This window comes from Camelus ferus, chromosome 6 (genome assembly GCF_009834535.1).
Source record: "Camelus ferus isolate YT-003-E chromosome 6, BCGSAC_Cfer_1.0, whole genome shotgun sequence".
Lineage (NCBI taxonomy): Eukaryota > Metazoa > Chordata > Mammalia > Artiodactyla > Camelidae > Camelus > Camelus ferus.
The window spans coordinates 57631103-57653833 of record NC_045701.1 but is presented as its reverse complement, the minus strand read 5'-3'; the positions used below and the strand labels follow the sequence as shown (position 1 = coordinate 57653833).

The 22731-nt window shown below is 33.6% G+C and overlaps 1 protein-coding gene across 2 annotated transcripts; it reads right to left on the bottom strand.

Moving 5' to 3' along the window:
* Positions 1-815: 815 nt before the first annotated feature.
* ACTR10 (actin related protein 10) lies at positions 816-22093 on the bottom strand. Of its 2 annotated transcripts, XM_032482108.1 has the most exons (13): positions 21908-22093; positions 19540-19612; positions 17569-17651; positions 16188-16296; positions 15672-15779; positions 13823-13890; positions 13477-13556; positions 9278-9313; positions 6752-6831; positions 6601-6674; positions 3549-3630; positions 2399-2600; positions 816-1309 (listed from the first exon to the last, which is right to left on the bottom strand). In XM_032482108.1, the coding sequence occupies exons 1-13, from the start codon at positions 21982-21984 to the stop codon at positions 1128-1130; spliced, it is 1254 nt and encodes a 417-aa protein (XP_032337999.1). In that variant the 5' UTR covers positions 21985-22093; the 3' UTR covers positions 816-1127. The 2 variants fall into 2 exon arrangements, with proteins under 2 accessions (XP_032337999.1, XP_032338000.1); XM_032482109.1 differs by lacking the exon at positions 9278-9313 and having other exon boundaries at positions 876-1309; positions 21908-22081.
* Between the last annotated feature and the right edge of the window lie 638 nt (positions 22094-22731).

The following is a 22731-nucleotide window of genomic DNA, read 5'->3' as shown; positions in this document are numbered from 1 at the left end:
ATAGTAGTACATGGTGACAAAGTAGACCTAGAAGTATTTTAAAAAGTAACACACACATAAATATGAAAATGAACCCTTTCCTATTCTTAATGCTAGGAACTGGCTCTTTCAGGTGTTGGTTTGTGCTATCTTCATACATAAAGCATATGGCAAAACTAGGAAGGATACAGAAAAAGGCAGAATGATTAAATTATGAGTAAGAACGGACTTAGGATACATAGTCTAGAAAATGTATAAATTCCTACTCAGTCTTCAGGACTGAGCACACATATGTATGTATTTTCCATCTTCACAGGTACTTAGAAAAAATGAAACCAGTAGAATTCTAGTAAGAGGTAGTTCATTAAAAACAAATGAAGAAAAACAAACAAAAATAAAAATTAAGTAATGACTAATCACATATTTCAAAGATCCCCTGTCTTAAGAAGATAAAAAGCACAAAAGAGATTAAAGACGTTATGAATACATTTATAAAGTAGTTGCATAAAAATGCATAAAATGAAGTATCTTTGCATAAAAATGAAGTATCTTTTTCTCTTAGAAATTAATAAAATAAAGTTTAAAAGTGAACATTTCCATATTTTGCTTACCAAATGCTTAACTATGTTACCCAATATTCTCAGTCCAAAAAGTCAAATATATTTCTGGAAAAATGGCATTATTATAACATGGACACATAAATATCAAAGCAAAAGGGTTTTAAGAAATAGACTCATGTTAATATTTGAAATAACTGGAAATAGTAACATTATTATTTAAATGAAATAATTGCTGAAAATAATGAAATTAATGAAGTCTCCAAAGCTCAGGACAGATTATGTGAATTGTGGAGGGACAACGTTTTTATTCTTTTTGAAAAATGAACTATGTAAAAAACTTTCAAAATTAAACAGCTTTACTATATTTTATTGACATAAATACAACTAATTTCATAAGCATCAGCTACCATTCTACTACTACACAAGAGAAATCAGAGTCAAAATAATTAAATATTAATGTGAAGAATAATTACAGAAAAGCTTTCACTTCTACTAGTCATCTCTAACAGCATCGCACATACTTTGTACAGTTTGCTTGTAACTGATTAGATATTTGAAATGAAGCAAAGCTGAATTCCAATCAAACTTTCATTTCTCAGTGGAAAATGCTCTCTTCATCAGAGGTGGCTGAGCTTTCCCGACATCAAACATTATTTCCAAAGGTGGGTTATTAAGAGAACACCAATCAGGTATACGGCCTGCCTGGTTATAACATTCCTTTGAGACTGAACGGCTCCCAAGTATGTCTTGCAGTGCTCCAAAAATAGCACCTGTGTGGTAAAAATATTTTTTCAGCCGAGATGAAAACTTACTGGAAAATTTTATGTACACATACATCCACTGCATTATACAAAAAGAGAGAACAGGTAAAATTCTGTAATGCATATTCACTCTTCAAAATAAAGTTGTTCTATATTCTCCATTTTGAATAATAGAGTAAGCCATAACTCTTGGGTTGAAAATAACTTAAATGGGCTAGATTACAGTGAAAATAAGTATTACTGTGTTTAGATGCAGGTGAGGTAGAGTAGGGTAGAAAGTATTTTCAACTCTGTGTAAATGCAATAAATAACACCCTTAGTTTTCTTGCCACAACTCTAAGATTATATGCCAATAAACAAAACAGAAGTGCAAAACCCAACACGCCAATCATACTATCCTAGAGTCTATGCTGAAGACCTAATGAAGACCCACAAGGCAGTCTCAAAAAAATAACTTTGTAACTAAATCCACCTGTCCTAGATGAAAATACCATTTTGAGCAAATGCTACTTTTCAGGAAAGACTTGATTTTTCTCTCTGAATGATCCTGATACCCATTAACTGTAACTGCATCATAAAACATGTATCAGAACTTACACAAATATACACATCCATGATTGTTTTCTCTTCAAAGTAGTCTCTTTATTAGGTTATTTCCCTATTTCAATAAAACTATCATTTCCTAAAACATTCAATGAACTCAGTCACAAAATAAAGTGTACTTATAAAATAAGAGATCAATTTTCATATAAGGCTCACAAAGTAGCTTTGGAAGGAATTAAAACGAATGTTTTGAGCAATGGTAGAAAAACTGGAATAAATGCACAGCTATCACTATTGCTATTTAGGATGACTAATTGGATACAGAAGTTTAAAAAAAAATCAAAGTACAAAAGTCAAGAGAAATAGTTATATAATTTCAAAACTTAATAATTTAAGGGAAAGTCAATGTTCAAAGAAAATTATTTAATAATTCTATTAGTTTATTAAGTAGGCAATTTTGAACAATGAATCATCTATTCTAATACATTTATTAGTAATGTCATTCAGGAACCAATTACTATATAATCATTATTTTTTAAAAAACTAAATACTTACCTCCCAACCAGGCTACACAATTAGCCTTTGCAGGTGGAGTATGAATTCGGAATGTCTTGGTACCAAGTATTTTTTTATATTTTGGTTTTTCTACCAAATACCTTATCTCTGCAAGTAGTCTGTGGAGAAATCCTGGTAACATAGATGTACCACCTATGACTACCAAATTCTCTGCTAGTTGCTTCCTGGTGTCTATTGGGCACTATTAAAGACAAATAAAAAAAAAATTAACCTCAACTGTATAAATAATGCTTGACTGAATTTAAGAAAATATACAGATTATATATTACAAATTAAATAGGTGATGATTTTATTACAAGAAGGGCCACAGCAAGGTTTCTTTAACAAGGGAATTTTTCATGTGGCAAATAAATCACTGTAATAATAATATTACCATACACTTATATGGAACTTTAAAGATTTTAAAATCTGATAGTGTAGAATTTTAAATCCCACAGGGCATATAGTAGTAATATGGGAGTATTCTCATTTTCAGGGTAGAATGACTGAATTGAGCCAAGAATATGAGAATAAATAACTTTTCATTTCTTTTTTAGTAAGAAAAATACTTGGAAACCTAATTTTTCTAAGGTACTATCTTTACAGTATTATATCCAGAGCCAGTTGTTGAGTGGGAAGATAACATTCTTAGAAAAAATATGTTTCCATGTCAGTTCTAAGAATCAGGAATGTTAAAGTCCTTTACTGATGTTATGTTTTTCATAAAAGTCCCCCAGTAGAGCTGTAGAGGTAGATAATATCTTCCAAAGTGATAGTACTTTACACAGAGTTCTGTAATTCCATAGTCATTAAACAAAAGAGACATATTTTGGAATTCTGTGGAATTTAAAATTCAATACTATGCAAACCTGTATTTGAAGAAACTATAAGCCATACTAGGTATAAAATAAAAATCTGGTATCATTGTTATGGAAAAAGAATGCATGGTTATGTCCACTGAATGTATTACTCCTGGGTTTGAAATGTTGTGGATACCATATCTCAGTGCCAAAACTCAATAATTATAAAACGTAACATAAAAGCTAAAAAAAAATGTAACCAATGGCTAAAATTAAAAATATAGATGATTTGTAAATTTTCTCTAAAGGGCTATAGTCATAAATTGAAACCTTTCACAAAATAAAAATACCTGCATAAGGGAATCCAATATTAAAGTGGCAACTGATTTCTCTTCATTATCTTGTTCAAAAAGAATTTCCACAACTGAGTCTCTAATGAGATTAAAAACAGAGTGCTTTGTTAATATCACATAATATAATACAGTATACATCATTAGTCCTACCAACATATTTTTAAGTCCCAGTACTATGTTAATACAGAATAATGATTAAAACCCAAAGTGTTCACATTTGTAAACGACGAGAATAGCAGCACTTGCCTCACAGGTGTGGCAATGAAGACTCAATGAGTTAATAGAACAGCGCCTGGCACACAGAAGGTACTCCCTAAGTATTAGCTATAACTATTATTATGTATAGATTTACATATATTTTTTCCAGTTATACCACCTTAAACCTAATAACAGAAAAGGAGCGGAATTCTGTAAGTCAGTAGGATTCAACAGGCAGATCAGCAGTGGTACAAGAGATTTAAAAACAAACAAGACCCTCCCCTACCCAGTTCAAAGTATTTCTTTGTTTTTAAAAGTACATGGCAAAGACTGTTAGTTGCCTAATAAAGTATTCATTTTCCTATTCGTTCTCAAATTAAAAGAACCCTATTTTTGATAGCACAAAGAAAATCTCTGTCGTGATGAAATAATTCTGTATCTTGATTGTGGTGGTGGTAATTAAGAAAATCTACATATGATAAAATTACACAGAGCAATACATACATATTACACCAATGCCAATTTACTGGCTTTGATATTGTACTATATGTAAGATATATCCATTGAGAGAAATAGAGAGTACATGGGGCATCTCTACATTATCTTTGCAACTTCCTGTGAATCTATAACTATTTGAAAATAAAAAAAGATAAAACTCTATTTTTAATCTAGATACAATGCCCCTCACCAGTTGAAACACTATTTACCAGCGTCCCTTGAAGCTAGATGTAGCTAAGTACCAGACAGTGAGACGGGAGGCAAAAAGTAGTATGTGGGACTTCTAGAAAGTCTTCTTTAAAAGGAGAGGAAGTCTTTTTTTCTTTCCCTCCCTGGACTACTTGCTTGAAACATAGATGTAGTAGCTAATCCAGCAACCACCCTGGACCCCAAGGACAAGGACTACACCCCAAAGATTACAGACAGAAAGAAGTTTTGGTCTTTGATGGCAGCTGCCATACCATCCTTAGACTATCTACCTCTGAACTTCTATTGAATGATAGACAAATTCTATCTTGTTGATGTCACTATTTTCAGGTTTGTTTAAAAGGAAACCAAACTAAATCCTAATCAATGCAATACAAAACTATACATATACATACATTATTTTTTTAATTGGGATCAAACTATGCATACTACTTTAAAGTTTTTTTTGAATCTTTTTCAAAACAAAATTCTCTTCCTGAGACTCAACCTATTTGCTAACTGTCCATTTCATTAGTACAGTGTACTGAGGCCTACAGTATGTGAACACACAGCTAGTCAGTAACTTGCTGCTATGCCTGCACACTTTTGCTTCTACCAGTTGACATGAATGCTTACAAAGCATGTTTTCTTTTTCCAAATCTTTGTCAGTTGATTTGATATTGAAATAACATAATTTTACAATTATTACTTAACCAAAGAAATAAAAGGGTGGAAAATAAGTTGTTTTTTTCTATGTGAACTATGTTGAATGATTTAGAAAGAAAAATAATTTTAAAAATCTTTTTAATATAGGTAATACAACTGTAAAAGTCTAGGAGGATTCTGTACCAAGACTTTTTCACAAATAACTTTAAGTTCTCACCATACTTAAAAAAAAAAAAAACCTAGAAATTATAAATAATTACTGTTTTATGTAAATTTAATGGAAATCTAGAAGCAGACTTATCAAAGAAAAGGTCTTGGAAAAAAGTCTAGCAAATAAATTACTGGTCTGGACTGTATCTAGTTAGAAAATTTCAATGGAACTGGATTTTTTGGTAGGAAAAACATGTTAGCAAACAATTGTATATTAAATTGGTATGGAATGTGAGACACAGTGGTTTTTTATTTCCAGTGTATTTTCCTACTGTTATGTAGGCAAAAAGCTCCATATCAGTTGAATTTTCTTAAACAGATTTTCTTCTTGTATTCTGGGCTCCACTAAACAATCAGAAGAAAATTTTAAATAGTAAATTAATGAATACAACTTAAGAGGTAAAATGATAAAAAGTTACTACCAGAAAGTGTTACATTCTCACTTTTCTGTTTTCCCAATCTACTTTAACATCTGTATATTTATATTTATCCTTTTAGTATCTCAACCTTTATATTCATTATCTCAAAATCTAACAGGATCTTCTACATTTACATTATATTTCTTTTCTGTGTATTTCCGATCTAGTATTTTACAATGAAATTTTTATAGTATAAATTTTATATAGCTTGGGTATAAATAAAAATTACATTGTTACTGATATAACATTAGTCCTTGAAACTTATATTGTATCATCAGACCAAATAATGAATAATAAAAAGGTGAACTTTAGTAGTTAACTTGTCCTAAAAATTTAGTATATTTGGAAGAATGTATTCTTTTTAACAAGACAATTTTTTGCAGGAGTCAGTAAACTATGGCCTACAAGCCAAATCTAGCCTACTATCTGTTTTTTGCAAATAAAGTTTTATTGGAACACAGCCATGCTCACGTATTTACATATTGCCCATGGCTGACTTTGCATTCCAACTGTAGAGCTGAGTAGCTGCAACAGAGACCATATGGCCCCAAAGGCTAAGGTATTTTACCATTTGGTCCTTTACAAAAGTTTGATGAATCCTGTTTTAAGGTATCACACTTTATTCTCTGCCTCAAAGAATGGTTAGTTTCATTACTTAAATTAATTTGAATTACATTGAAGGACAGAAAAATGCATTATTTTAAAGTTTTAAAATATTAAAAAGTTGAATAATAAAACTAATCATGAATGATGAGGCTTAATGGAAAACACATAATTATTAAATCAGCAATATTAAAGTTTTATACAAATATTTTTAAAGGCCAAAAATTTATTTCAGTACATTATTTTGCTCATAAAAATTAAAGTCTAACCTGATTGATCCAAGGACATGTAAAATCTTCTCTCCATCTAATGGGTAGTCAACATTTGGGGGTGGTGAGGGGCGCTGAAATATAACAATCATAAGCATAAGTATGTAGTCATAAACTCCGAAAAAAAATTATATATTTATTTTTAACTTACCTCAGTATTCCCATCAATATTAAATTTCGCTCCTTGAATTTTTAGTCCACGCTTCAGATCACTAACAAAGCAAGTGCGCGCTTAAAGAAAAAGAGACATTGTTATGGTTTGTAATTGAGTTGTTTGAGTTAAAACAATTCTATTCAAGTGGACATGTTAATCATCTGTTCCCTCAGATTTTATAAACTGTCTTTAGTTAGCTTATGATAATTTATTCACAAATAAAATACCTTTTCATTCACTGAGGAATCATAAGATATGCTGCACTGTTTGTCTTCCATAAAGCCACATTAAAAAAAAAACCTTTGAGAAAATGAGTATGTTTTTTGGTATTCCTTGTGTAAAGAGTACCACAATAAACATGAATTTTAGCATCATGAAAATGTACCTCTTCTAACTGAACAGCACGTTTTTTTGAACCAGATTGACATTATATATCTATCTGATTCTTTTTAAAAAATCTTGATTGGTTAGAACATAAAACCACATTTTGGTCTTAGTTGCAATAACACTCCTCTGTTTAGGGTTTTTTGGCATGATTATTTTCTCCCTCTTGGCACACGTTATCACTTTTTATTTTTTACTTTGAATATTTATCCTTTTAAAGATTATTTCTGTTGCAAAGCACCTTTTACAATAAGCACCTTCAAATTATTTTCAGAAATAGGCAGGAATTAAACATTTTTTCAAGCAGAGACAAAACTGATGTTGAACACAAGAGATCTAATGCTTTGGTTGCTTACTTGCAAAACATGTTAACATAAACTTATATATTTGTTGAGAATCTACAATATAGCACAGGAAACTATATTCAATATCTTAACCTATAATGGAAAAGAATCTGAAAAAGAATATACATGTGTATATATACATATAAAACAGATCACTCTGCTGTATACCTGAAACATTGTAAATCAACTATACTTCAATAAAAAAGATCTACAATATATTAATACGCTAGACAATAACGTAGGTGCTCAAGTTACTTATGTATTTTATACTTTAAGTCCTCATAACTATCTAAGCAAGGTAAACACTTAAGACTTATATACTTAGCATAGGGAGGTGCCCTTCTTAAAAGAAACCAAATTCACTGAATTAAACATCCAAAAACAGATAAATTACACTTAAGGATTTTTAAATAATTGAAAAAATTTAGGTAATTAAACTACATGATTAACTGATATGAGTGTGTGAGAGTGTGTGTATGTATTGCATACTCGCTTTTAATAGAAGTGGGTTCCCATTGTACATATTATTCAGCACAAGTTTTTTCCCCGTAATATACTATGGACATCCTCCCAAATCAATACATCTAGCTCCTCCTTTTTAATACCTATATGGTATTCCTAATTATGAAGTCACCAAATTTTACCCAACATCCCCTCTTAGATGTGATGCACTTTCAGTTTTTACAAATATGCCAGAATGCTTTCCAAAAAGGTTAGTTTTAAATTCTTATTAATAGCAATATATTAAGTTTCCCATAATCTCAGGAATACTGAATGTCTATCTTTACAATTTTGTCAATCTGAGATGTTTCCCTGACCAATAGGAAAGTTAAACATCTTTTCACAAGCTGAAAGCTATATGGGAAGACACATTCCAAAGAGTTAACAACTATTATATCATAGGGGATAGGAGTGGAAGAAGGGAAGGGCAACTGTTCATTTCATTTGAGATATTTCTGTATTATTTGAGCTACTGCAATAAGCATGTGCAAATGACTGAAATTTTATAATAACCAAAGAAATTTTAGGCAATTATACCACATAACTAAGCAATATAATGAACAAGATCCATTTTGCAGCCTTCGCTCTAACCCTACCTATTGTGTGACACTGAACAAATAATTTAATATTTCAGGGACCCAGTGTACCAGATTATCTCCAGGTCCCATTTAACTCTAAAATCCATTATTGTCTAATTCTCTATTAAATATTCTAGAATATTAATTTTACTTGGCACTCTGAGTACTGAAGAATATTACATTTTAACTGCTTTTCCTTTTAGTGCAGCAAAATACCAGAAAACTCAATTTAAACATTATCATAAAAATACACTCTAACAGAGAAGTAACATATCTTATTAAAGTGCATCTAATATTCTTTCCTCAACAGTAGGATTTCTCAAGTCAGGAAAATGACTTTATAAAAATGTATTTATAAAAGGTATTTTAAAAACTAGAGTTAAAAAAATGCTTAACAACTTAAAATCAGTGGCTTTCATAAGCAATTTAACTGCTAATTCACACTGTGAAAACTGCTAATTCCCTGCTAACACTGTATATTCTATCATTTGAGTAGTTTCCTCAATAATACATCATAAATAATGCCAAAAGCTTCCATAAATCTGAAGAAAAACAAAAATATTTACTTTCATTATTCCACAGCTTATGTGTTAAATATTTTTAGGGTATTACATTATGGATTTAATATATTTTATATCTGTGTAAATACTTAGAAACACATGCCCTCCATATGAATACTTAATGATGAAGGGAGCAAAAATGGGAACTTAGCTTACCTTTAATGTCCTCTAAGACACCTTCTGGAATTGAACCTAAAACAAGTTTTATTTAGAACTTACAGAACTTTAATAATAAGCAGAAACAGTCTGTTAAATTGCATCCACATTTCCATTTTTCATTTCAGCAAAGTTAAAAAAAAAACTATGATTTTTTAGGAGCCAAACAGAAAAATCAACTTTCCTTTTAGGGAAAAAACTTCATCATTCAAAGCCAAGCCAAAGTACAGACGCTGAAGCCAGATGTGTACAAAGTGCTACAGAATGTCACATACTCATAAATTTGATAAAAACAAGACCTTAAAAATATAGTAGAATAACTAGCATTGGATAGAAATTGACCAAGAAAATCTTTTCTACTGTAAAAAGATTTGTTGGTTATCTTATGCTCAAGTACTTGGAAGAAATGTAGGGCTCAAACATGAGCTATCTACTTTTCTTTTACAAAAAGTGAAGTTTCAAGTTTGCTTATCTTTCCTGTGATAATAAATGACCGTCAGTGACACGCCAACATAATACATATTTGTAAAAAGGATCACACACAGACTTAATTTTTTCCTTCACGGTGAAGGTGACATTTATCTATTCAAAGAAACCTATACACTACAGGAAGACTTTGGAAAATGGATGTTTGGATATTTTACCATTGTTACGTGATTTTGTTGTCAACAAATCTAGTTTTCTGAGTCAGACTCAGAAACAAAATTTTAAATTTAATCCAAATTTAAAATCTTCTAAACTTGGAATTTTTAACCCACTGTTAAGTATGTAAAAATATTACAAGAACAGATTATTTACATCAAGGAAGACAGAAATTTATAGCTACTAAAGGAATCATGATATAATAAGGGTAATCAGGTACTTCTTCCATCTGGATCTACACATCTTGTCAGCTATATCTTTAAGTTATGACAGCCACTGAAACTAAGAATTAAAATAAACGTAAAAACTACACCTTCAAAATCTAAGGCTATAACCTTTACAAAATAATAAACAGTATTCAGTCACATTGCTTTTTTGTGAGGGAGCAAAAAATTATACCATTAGTAAATACGACTTTAGAATTATTATTTTACATTTACTATACTGCCTTTTTCAAATTCTTCCTACGGTGTTTCATAACACAGTAATAATGATACATATATAGTTCATAAATAAATATAAATATAAATATGTAGTGAAGATACATACTCAACATTTTTTTTACTGATAGGGCCAGTCTGTAATCAAAAAGTTTGAAGACTCCTGTCGTTAAATATTAAACTTTATCTCACAGGAGGATAAAGATTTCCAAAACTGGCTTTAAGTCTGGCTACAAACAGATGAGAGAAATGTAACTAGATTATAAGAACCTACAGTTTAAGAATAAGTGCTAAAAACCATAACATTTCACATCTGCTATACTCTCTAGGAATATTCAAATAAATTCCTACATGTGCCAAAGACATTTGGTAATCTGAAAGCAGTTTTCTTTAGGCAACATGGAAAGCAAGCTTGAAAATAAAGGGCTTATTTTAGCTAGGAGTAGATGCTGTTTTGGGAAAGGGCTTCTCAATCTTAGTGAATGATCACAGCCCATTTAAACTCTGCAAACAAGGAGAAGAAACAAGAGGAATGCCAATGGCTCTGACTTTGAAAAATCATATTTAAATTTCAGTTAATTTAGGAGAACAAGAAGTATAATATTTTGTATATAATTTACATTTAAATTGTGCACTTTTCAAATCAATGTACTTAGGGTAGTCTTCATAAGTTGGTATACTCATTCCTTTTTGAACTTAGGTTCTAAATACTAATTGAAAGAGGCTCATTCAGAGTTCACTTCAGGACACCTAAGTATATGTAAGACCTGTATCTAATCTTTGCTAAGGAACCTTGACAAGAGATACTTTACGTGTATCTGCATTTCTGATTCTCCTAAACAGATCCTTCAGCTAACAGTGGTATGATTTAATTCCTCAACTAGTAGGACTGCAACGCTAACTATCGCAGACTCAGATCTGGGGGCATATGAGAGGGAAAGACTAGAATCAGAGTGCAAAATGGTTGGTTAAAGAAAGGGTGTTCAAGAACATACAGTTCAGAATTTTAAGGAAATGTCAGGGTCAGTTTTAAAGAAGACCTTTATTAAAACTGCCTTGGGCTTTTCCTCCCTTGGATTGGCCCACCTCCTGTTCTTGGAGGTGTATTTTTCCTTTTCTAAATAAATCTTTTAAAATTCTTCACTACACAATGCACTGTCTTCCAACTGTAGACTTATCTTTCATGTATGACAAGAACTGAGGTCTTTACCTTTTGGGGTAACATTTTTTGGTCCATGACTCGGACTGTGGTTAGTACTTTGCGTGGTGGCCACAGCAACCTTGGATTTCCCCATTCTCCCTCTTAGTTTACTTTTCTATATTCTAACCTAATCTCTCCTCTCTCTCTCCCTCTCCCTCAAAAAGAAGAAAGAAAAAAAAAATGTTGGGATGCTACACTAAACTAATTATCTTTGGATATCTTTTATAAACTGTCATCATGATACCTAAAAAGGTAACAAAGTTTATCTGGAATAGAAAAATAGCAATCTCATCTACAATGAAGAATGCTATTATCTTAACTACTTAAAGAACCACAGAAAAACACTATATGCAAGGATAAATGTCCTAAAAAACCCGCCTTTCTCTTTGCAACATTTATTCAGACTATACTAGGTGCTATACTAGGCGCTACAGATTGAGAAATAAATAAGACAGGGATTTCCAAAGGCTAACGAAGGAAACAAGTAAGTTAACAGACAAATGAGACTATGTCATATGTGCTATAATAAATACTGCTGAGGGTGTAACAGAGAAGGAAGCAATTTATTCTGCTTAGGGAAAATGAGGAAGGCTTCACAATTAAGATGACATTCCGGCTCAGTCATATAGAGGGATCAAAAGCCTAAACAGGTAAAGAAAAACATCCCAGGTAAAGAAATAGTATAAATGAAGGCAGAGGACTGTGGAAGAACTACAGTGCAAGGACTACGGCCTAGAACACCGTATGAAACTTACTGTAGCTGAAGTAAGGTGCAAAGGGCTGAGTTTAGTAGTCAAAGCTAAGAGGTAGAGTAAAGCCGGATTGTGAAGAAACATGCATATCAAACAGATAATTTGAATTTTAACCTGTGGGGGTCAGCAAAAATTCTCAAGCAAAAGAGCAATGTAATCAGATTTGTTTTCTGAAAGTTATTCTTGGCAACAGTGTGAATTAGACTGGATCAGTCCAAAGAGTAGGCTCCTATAATAACGCAAGCAAGAAGCAATGAGGGACTAGTTTCAAATGTCTTTTTTTTTCAGATGATAGAAAAAAACAGATGTTGTGGATGACAGAAAAAAAGAGATGAAAAAGAGATTTCTGAGGGAGAACTGAAAGATTGACAACTCCCATTTTCTAAAATAGAATGTAAGGAAGATGTTATCTTTATCTAACAATGATTTTTTTTTAATTATTTTATTTTGGTGGTGGTGGGGAGGTAATTAGGTTTGTTTATTTTTAGAGGAGGTACTGGTGATTGAACCCAGGACATTATGCATGCTAAGCATGCGCTCTACCACTGAGCTATACCCTCCCCTCTCTAATGATTTGTTGAAACAAATCTAGGGGAGGAGATAATGTTTACTTTTGGAAGTCTTAAGTTTGAGGTGCCTAGAGGCATGCCTAGTTTATATCTAATAATCAGCTGGATATAAGAAGTTTAGAAAAACGGTCAGGCCCAGTGATACACTTGAGCATCAACAGCATAGATATATAGCTGAAGTTATGGGAACAGAAGAGATCACGTTTAGAAAGCCAGTAGGAAGAAAAAGGAACAAAAAACAAATTCCTAGAAGAGTAACAGCAAAGAAAGTAAGAGCAGAGGAAACTAAGAAGGAATACTTGGAGAAATTAGAGGATACCAGAGAACACCATAAAGGTGAGTCCTGAAAGCCAAGGAAAGAGACAATATCAAGAGTATATGATAATCCACAATGTCAGAAGTTCTAAAAACAACAATTAAAATTCACCTATTGGATTTGGTGATTAATAGCTCAATGATGACTTTATAATTGAAGCCATGACATTAGAGTGATGTGGGGAAGAGAATAACTATGCAACAGAGCACAAAAAAAAAATGAGCTGAAGAATGAAAAAGGAATGCAAAACCACTGTTAAAAAGTTTAAAATGAGTTTACCCATCACAGAGGGAAGGCTCTGTTCTTTAGCAGCACTGGTGTCAACAGTACATTGTTCCAACAGTTGAGTTTCCAACTCTCTGAAGATAGAAAGAAAGTTACTGGAATTAAAATCTTACAACTGATACGCTTTTCTTATTTAATACTTTTGCTTCATAACAGATCATGATACTTTAAATAAAAGTAGTTTTACCCTCAAAAGATGAATATAACTCAAGGCTAATGAGGAATGCAGTAAATAACATTGAATTTCCATATTACAACCCTCTATTGATCACTGTCAAAAAATTAGCATCTGTTTTTGGGGCATAAGTGAGGCAAATGTGCTAAATGCCAAGAAACTTACTTGTGAAGGGCTTTTCCTCCAAGGGGGAGTGCTCCCCAACAATTTAGTACTGGGATTCCTTCATATATCTACAAGGTAGTCAAGGATATTACTATTTTAGGAGATAAAATGTGTTTTCCTCAATATTTTCCTCACCTCTGCACTACTGTTCTAAATCAGCTTGGATGCCAAAGTTTTATTTCTCATTTTTAAAAGAGTTACAGAAAAATCAGTCTTTTTTGATATTCTTCTCCAACGAAAACAGTTAAACATACACACACAGAGAATTCATTAGTTAGAGCTAGGCTGTCCAATAAAGTAGCCACTGTCCACATGTGGCTACTGTGCACTTGAAATGTGGCTGATCTGAATTGAGATGCACTGTAAGAATAAACTATATAGCAAATTTAGATAATATAAAAAACCCTGTAAAACATCCCTAATTGTTTGTTGATTATATATTGAAATGATAATATCTTAAATATATTGGGCTAAATAAAATATACTACTAATTTCAACTCTTTCATTTGTACTTTCAAAACTGTAGTGCCTAGAAAAATTTTAAATTACGTGTATGTCTCATACTATGTTTTTATTAGAGATAACAGGATAGTGGACAATATTGTACTGTGAGTTTGCTACGTTACTTCACATATTTTTTGCTGATGTTTTTTAAGTACAATATTTATGAAAAGGAAAAAAGTATATTGGTAAGAGCATTGGCTTTGGAGACAAAGACAGGTTTATATATAGGCGTATGCTTCTATGATCTTGGGTCAACTACCTATCTCAACTTTCAACAATCTTATTTACATAATGAGGAGAATAATACCTATGTTGCAGGGTTGTTATGAGACTTATACACAAAATACTTTATATTTAAAAAATTATTGCCTAACTTAGTTCCTTAGGAGCTAATGATTCTTGATTTTCTTCCCATGAGTATTTCTAATAAAGTCACATGCAGATCTCAAAAACTGCAAGTCATGCATTTATGTACTTTAACCTCCTTTTCAAATGCAGCAAATGTCCACTATAACATTTCTAAGAGACACTGACCTATACTCTGCTTAAACTCTTCTAATGACAAGGAATGTACCAGTTTATGGTCAGTAATTTCATTTGGGGACAGTTTAAATTACTAGAGAGTTCTTCCCAATAGCAAATATAAAAACTGAGCAAGTTGCTATGTGCCATACTTTACATACATTACATGACTCACTCAAGTCACACAATGTCCCTATGAAGTGGAATTTAATCCCATTTTATAAATGAGGAAATGAGGCCAAAAGAGATTAAGCTATTTGACCAATATCATACAACTAGCGAGAAGCATAGCTGAGATTTACATGTATGTGTGTATTTGATTCCAAAACCCAAACTCATAAACCCTATGTCATTCTGTATCCATGACAGCCTTAGGAGATAGAAAAAATATGTATTTACTTTTCCATAATGAGCCCTTCAGCTATCTGAAGGCAGATTTCATGTCCCAAATAAGTTTTAATTTTTCTTGGTTTAACTTTCTCCTTTCAGTTTCTCCTAATTATTCTTCACATGATCTCTTCTTAGAACTTGACTATCCTAGTCAACTTCTTTAACACATCCTAATTAGCTGATGTTCCTCTTAAAAACTGAACATAATAGTCACAAGGTCTGATCTCTGGAGTATACACTGGGACCAAGTCATATAACAATTTCTACAAAAAATAAATTTAAGTCTCACAATCCTATGAATTTTTTCCACATATTTCACATTTGTACATGATAACCCAAAATAGTTTGATGCAATAAAAACAATCTGTAATAAGCCTAATTATTTTAAAGTAGAGTAAAAACTGCCAAATTAGCTGGTTCACAGAAAAGATACAGGTAACACCAGGCTTTCCCTATATCCACAATCCAGGACCATGGCAGAGTTTATCCCAAGTGTAAGAAGAGCCATTAGATGACTTGGAGCAAGCAGGACAGATGGAACCTAGAAAATAACAAATCCAAAACAACAATAGCAACAATAAAACCAGAATGAATGTTAGTAGTTGAAGGTATTCTCTTACATTTCAAATATATTTGAAAAAATTCATAGTTATATTACAGTACCTATTCAACCATTTTATGGCACTTAATTAAGAACTAGTTTGTTGATTTATTTGAATATACACAATAATCGAAATATACTACAATAAATAAAAACACTCTTTAAATTCTCTAAGTTGTTTCACTCTGAAATGACATTATGAAGCACTTTTATTAATTCAGTTCTCTCTCTTTTGGAGAGATTCTTGACTTTATTCATGCAGTTTATATTATGAACTACATTTTTAAAACATTACAATATAGTAGTTAAATTAAACTGAAGAACCACAAAAATCAACAAAACAGGTACCTCAAAATACTTGAAAAGAACACGAGCAAGTGTCTCTCTGAAATGGGAAGGACACAATACCGACTCAATAACCACAACTCTGCGGTCTCTGGGATTCACCAACAGATGCCTGAAAAGTGATGGTTTTGTTTTTAAAAGTAAATAAAAGTTTGTACTTATATTGGTACATAATGCAACTTGTTAATAAGATTAGAGAAATCATACCACCTTCGCTTAAGAAATTTTATGACAAAATGACATCTTTATTCAGAAAAGATAGTTAAAACAAAATTTTTTAATGTTTTTAAAGTTTTTACACAATTTTAAAAGGCTACTTCCCATTTACAGTTATTATAAAATACTGGCTATATTCCCCATGTTGTACATCCTTGAGCCTATTTTACACCCAACCATTTGTGCCTCTCATGCCCCAACCCCTATATTGCCTCCCCTCACCCACTGGTAACCTCTAGTTTGTTCTCTGTATCTGAGTCTGCTTCTTTTTTCATATTTGGTAGTTTGTTGCATTTTTTAGATTCCAATTATAAGCCATATCATACAGTATTTGTCTTTCTCTGTCTGGCTTACTTCAGTTAGCATAACCCACTCTAAGTCCATCCACGTTGCTGCAAGGGGCAAAATTTTGTTTTTATGGCTGAGTAGTATTCTGCTGTGTATGCATATACCACAGAGAGACAATGTTTTTGACCTCTTACCATGTGCCATGCACTGTGTCAGGAAATTTATATCTATTAACTCAATTATCTCAGAAAACAAAAACTACAGCCTATCATGAATACTAACTTGAGCCATTAAAAAGATATTTTCTTTTTTTAGGCTACAAAAGTAGTGTACGCTCACAAGACTCCAATTATAGAAGTTTATAACTTGGAAAATATAAAAATATCTTACATTTCTGCTATCCAGAAACTACCACTTAGAGTAGTTTGTATATCTTCGTTATTGTGTATATATACGCATACATTTTAACAGAAATACTCATTCCATGGATGTTGTTCTACAACTTGTGTTTTTTAAATTATCAAAATATCAAAATAACTAACTAAATAAATAATCATAATATCTAAGACATCTTTCTGTATCAGTACATACAGATAAAGAAATCTTCTTAAATGACAATGTATTGTTTTCTTATATGGATGTACAATAATTAAATTATCCAATTCCCTTTATTAATGGACATTTGATTTGTTTTCAGTATTTTCTTATGCTTGCCAGTTTTCTAGTCTTCAAATATATTTTTGAAAAGACTGAAAATAAGAAAGTTAAAATGGCAATGGCCGTTAACCTTTTTTTTTTGTCATTAGAAATAATACAACCAAATACAACCTAATGATGGGCATTAGGAAAAGCTGGCGAGAAAAACACAATTGCATTTTACCTGAAATACAGGATGTGGATGAATTCCTTGAGGTAGGAATATAATTCTTCTGTATTGATATTATATTGTACAACTTTGATAGGCTATAAAAAATTAAAATGATTTATTAATTTACAATAATAAAATAATCTCAAATTAAAACATGCTTTAATTACTAATGGATTTTCTGGTAGTCAATCAAAAGCAATTTGAATTGAGAGTAGATGCAAACATTAAAAATAAATTAATCACTTAAATTAGAAATCTTCAAGAACTGGTATGTCCAAGATGATGAAATGTTTTGGTTTATGGGGATAAAGGTGTATCCATAGTAAGTAAAGAGCTGTGCTCATCACATTTTTCTTCCATCTGACATTATTTGGCAGCACTGATAAAAATCAGCATCGATTAAAAAGCATCAAAGGCTTCCTCAAGAAGCAGACTTGGTTCAGTCCGTGTTACTCACTCCCAAAGCACTGACACCTTCCCTTTTGTAGTATCACCCCACTTAATTACTCGTAAAATGTCTACTTTCCCATTAGACTGCAAGCTCCACAGGGCAAGAACTATTTCTGGCTTGCTTATAATATATCCTCCTTCAATTGATACAGTGTCAGGCACCAAGTACATAGCTCGTAAGTATGTGTAGCAAAAATGAAAACATGCAGCATTAGCACTGAAACAGTATATGCAAACGCTAATGAACTATGGGTGCCACGTCAACACTAATACATCAAAAGAGTTTCATTCACTGTACTCTGCTCCAACATGTGCTTTTATGAAACGAAGTATGCTCATATTTGTTAAATAAGGGAATGACGTCCTTATTATACGAAGGTTGTAGAGTTCATATTAGGCGAAAGGAGCTGAAATTATGATAGTGAGTTATAACCATTATCAACTCAGTGGCCAAAATAGGCATTCTCTCAGACCTATTTTTAAAAAGTTTAAATGATCTTGTGTACCAGGGGCTCCAGTACCAGAGTGGACCCATACAAGACTCTTTATCAGGCTGCATATCCTCCTGGTCCCACCTTAACAATAGCCCAAGGGACTCAGAGCTCACTTTTCTCTGCACTGTCGCAGTAACCACTAAGCAATGGTTTCAATTATTTCATTTGATTTTAAATGTCCCCAAGAGAGCCTCCAGCCAGTTAGTCACACCTCAAAACTATTTCAATTTTTTTTTCCCTAAGGTATTAATTTTTGTTTTTGCTACTGCTCGGATTACAAAGTTCAAATGGTTTTATATGGTCTGCTCCAACCCTATTTTTCCCAAAAATCTTTTTTTGTTTGTGATCTAAAAGAGGTTTTTCAGGAATGCAAATAGTAAGTTATGATAGAAAAATCTATATTTGATTTTAACAGGTGAATTTTGTGGCATGCAAAAATATTCTTTCTATTGTTCTACAATTCCTAATCTGCCAAATGAGCTCTGGCAAGAAACTTTTCTTTAAAAAAATTTGTTTTTCACAGGTCTTCTGAATTACAGATAAAGAAATGATGACCTGGCTTATACTTTAAACAGGGTAAGAATAAAGTGATTCTATAATTACATTACAAGGCTTATGCAATTACTATACTAAGGTTAAAAGCTTTTTCTTAAAATTACATAATTCCATTTATATAAATTGTATAGAAAAGGCAAATTTACAGAGACAGAAAGAACATCAGTGGTGGGCTGAGGGTGGGACATGGGATTAACAAACAGGCATTAGAGATCTTACTGTGATAAAAAAAGTTATAAAACTGGACTATGGTGATGGTTGCACAACTAGATATATTTACTAAAAATCACTGAATTGTACACCTAAAACAGGTAAATTTTCTGGTATGCAAAATTAAACCTGAACAAAGATTCAAAAAAGTTTTCTTGGACTATGATCGTAAGCTATACATTTAGTTCTGTTCTAATCAATCTTACTTAAAGTCACATTTTAAAATATTTTACATTATGGCATTTATTTTGCTAATTTGTTAAAAAAAAAATACCTTAGGCATGCCAGCTTTTTTTATCACACTAGGAATTATGCACCTTGGACCAGTTTCTCCTGCAAATCCACACCTGCAAATAAATAGAAAATTGAAACATTCAACTTACTATAACATTCTTTCTGTATATTTTTCATAGAACAACTTTTTCTGTATTTGTTTCTAAGCAGTGGTCACAAAAACATCTAGAAACATCCCTGATGCGTTCAAAGGGACAAAAAAACCTTAGGAAAAGTTAATACCGTCTATTCATAATTGTGTAGAAAGGTAAAAAATAAACTAGTTTCAAATTAATGACAGTAAAATCAATGAATTATTTTAGGGTAGCCTTTACTTTTTTTTTTTCTTCAGTTTTTAATTTTACTTAAATTTTAGGTAGCACATCTCTACAACCCTGGATCTATATTCCATTATGTGACTTCATTCCTATAATTCATGTTACTCATAATTCCATCATTCTAATATTATTAGTTTCACATTGTTGTGTTTCTTTTGGTCTATTTTTTAAACTATGCATATTTGACATAATTATAATCACACTTTTCATACATCATGAACTCATACAATAAGCTTCTGCCCATATTATTAAGTCTTCATTCTATCATTTTTTAAATTGCATAATATTTCACCGTTTTTTAAAACTATTCTCCTCTGTTGAGTATTTAAGCATTTCCAATTCCGTTTCATGTAAAATAAAACTTTGCTGAAGAGTTGCTAAAAAGGACTACAATGTAAGTTTATTCTTTTTTCCCCCCACACTGGGAGACTTAATTTCATTGTTTTAATCAAAACATTCCATGACGGATTGCCTTAAATACTTTCTGAGGCCTCACTGATATGATACCTATATGGGAGGGGAAGCCCATTACCTTGTGCCTCAAAAACAGTTTGGTATAACTAATGACATGCAAACACAATTTGCAAAAGCAGAGCATTATCACAATATAATATGAAAAAGGTTGGTTGAGGAAATAGATTTCACATTTAGCAAATAGATTCCACAAGTTTATTCTTAACATTCTCTCTTCTTGTCTTCCTGGTTTTCAGTACTGATCTCCTCCTATTCCCAAATAGCTCTCTCCATCTTCTATTAGTCACATCTCCATGTTTACTTGTACCAGTGCTCCTTAAATTCCCCAGGATGCAACCCACCGGTTGGCTGCATAAATTCACCTTATCACCCTCCTGTTGTCTTTGTCAATACTCATTCTCCTATATAGTAACCTTCCACTTCTCATTTCCTCAGCATATTCAAGTAATTACCTTTGGGTGTCAGCTTCAAGGTAATTCTACGATGCTATTAAAATAAACCTTTAAAAATAAATAGGAAAATATAAATATGGGAGGATCTTGCATAGAACAGTAAGAGGATGTCAGGAACCAAGGACTGTTTTATCCAATTCTCGATCACCTGAAGTCCAATTCTTAAACAGGCTCTTCTGACTACTTACTCAACAAATAGTTATTAAATACATACTATGTGTTCAGCACTGTTCAGAAATACATAGCAAATTTTCAAATGTTTCCATTTCAGACATGTAAGATGCAATTCCGTCACTCTCCTTCTTGAACTCAGTACAAGGGCTCTCAACCTGGAGTCCAAAAACCACTGTGCTGATTCACCAGCCTTCGAAATCGTGTGCAGGTATTTTAAGGTTTGTGTGGCTTTCATTTCATTTGTGGCTTTCATTCGGTCGTCAAAGGGATTTTTGCCATCTGAAAAGTTGAGAGCCACTACTCCAGTGTTTACAAGTTGCCTTTTAAAACATGTTAAATTTCCTAATCGAAGAGTTGGAGGTGGGGGGAGGGTGGTGCAGCAAAAGACCTCTGGAGTCTTTTATTTATAGGGTTTCACTTCTTTATGCGTTCAGTCTCCCTCAATCGATTTCCTACTCTTTGAAAGCAATAGACCTGTCTTACACATATTTGAACTTCCAGCACCAACAGAAGCTCTGTTCACTAAAATTTAATAATGAAGGTTGTCATCAAGTATTACAGTTCGGCCGCCCCTTCCTCAGCAGACAAGCCTAGGGTAAGCGGGGTCTCGGTTCGCTGTCATCCCCTGCATGGATGACCCCGAAGGGTCCGTTCAGTTTCGGGTGATGACCCGGGGCGGCAACAAAGGCAATTCTCCTGAAGCCTCCTGGGCCTCTCCAGGAATCAGAACCAGACCGCCCACCGGATCCTCGGGATTCGCATCGCCCACCGTGGAAGTAACAAGGGTCGTTATTTGCGGCGATCCCGAGGGAAGAAAAGGAGACGTAAAAAGCCGCTCCTAGAGCCTGCGATGAGGGCCCGGGCTGGGCCTGGGGCTCAGCTACCCGCCCTCCCCCACGGGACGACCGCAGCCAGCGCTGCGGCCACTCACTTGGTAAAAGCCTCTCCCAGGTCTATCACGACCGCCGTTTTCTCCCCGCCGCTCCCCAGGCCTTCGTACAGCGGCATGGTAGTAAATACGCCGGTAAGAAGGAGGGCGCGGACTCGGCGGCCAAAAGATCTCGGCTCTCGGGGGGTGGGGCCAGAGCGACGGCGCTCGAGCCGCGGCGACGGCGGGGGCCTTGTGTGGTCGCGGCGCGCCAGGCTCGGGCTGTCCCAGGCTGTGCCTCATTCCGTGTGGGTCTCGAATCCTGGCAGGCACCCCTGTCTGGGGGACTAGGGAGGAAGGGGGATTAGGGAGGAAGAGGCGCGGGCGGCTGCTGATCAGAATGCGGGAACGCAGAGAGCTGAGGCGATTAGGCGCGCAGGGCACCCCGTGTTGGGGCGGAGCCAACGCTGGGGACCTTCCCCTGGACACGCCCTCAAGTGGCTCTCGGGGCGGAGGTCCTTCGGCTTACTTCTGTGGTCAGGTTTTCCGAGAGTGCTCCACGCTATGGCTGCTGAGAGAAAGGACAACCCAAAAAGCTTTGATCTGTGCGGTCTCGGGGCACAATTCTCTGTGCCAGGTGTTTTGCCTATCATTAATTCTTCTCAAGAAATACCAATGTTACGGAAACGACAGGCCAGTCAAGAAACAAGCACCACTCGGAGGGTTGGAGTACTCAGATGTATTACGCCGGCGGGCTCAGAGGGGCTTCTGCTCCAAAGCTCTGAGCACCTCCAAGACATGCACATGAGGTTTTATAGGGTAAAGTACAAGCTTGGGGTATTCGGCCAATAGGCATGGAACAGCTTTAGCAGCAATATCATCACAAA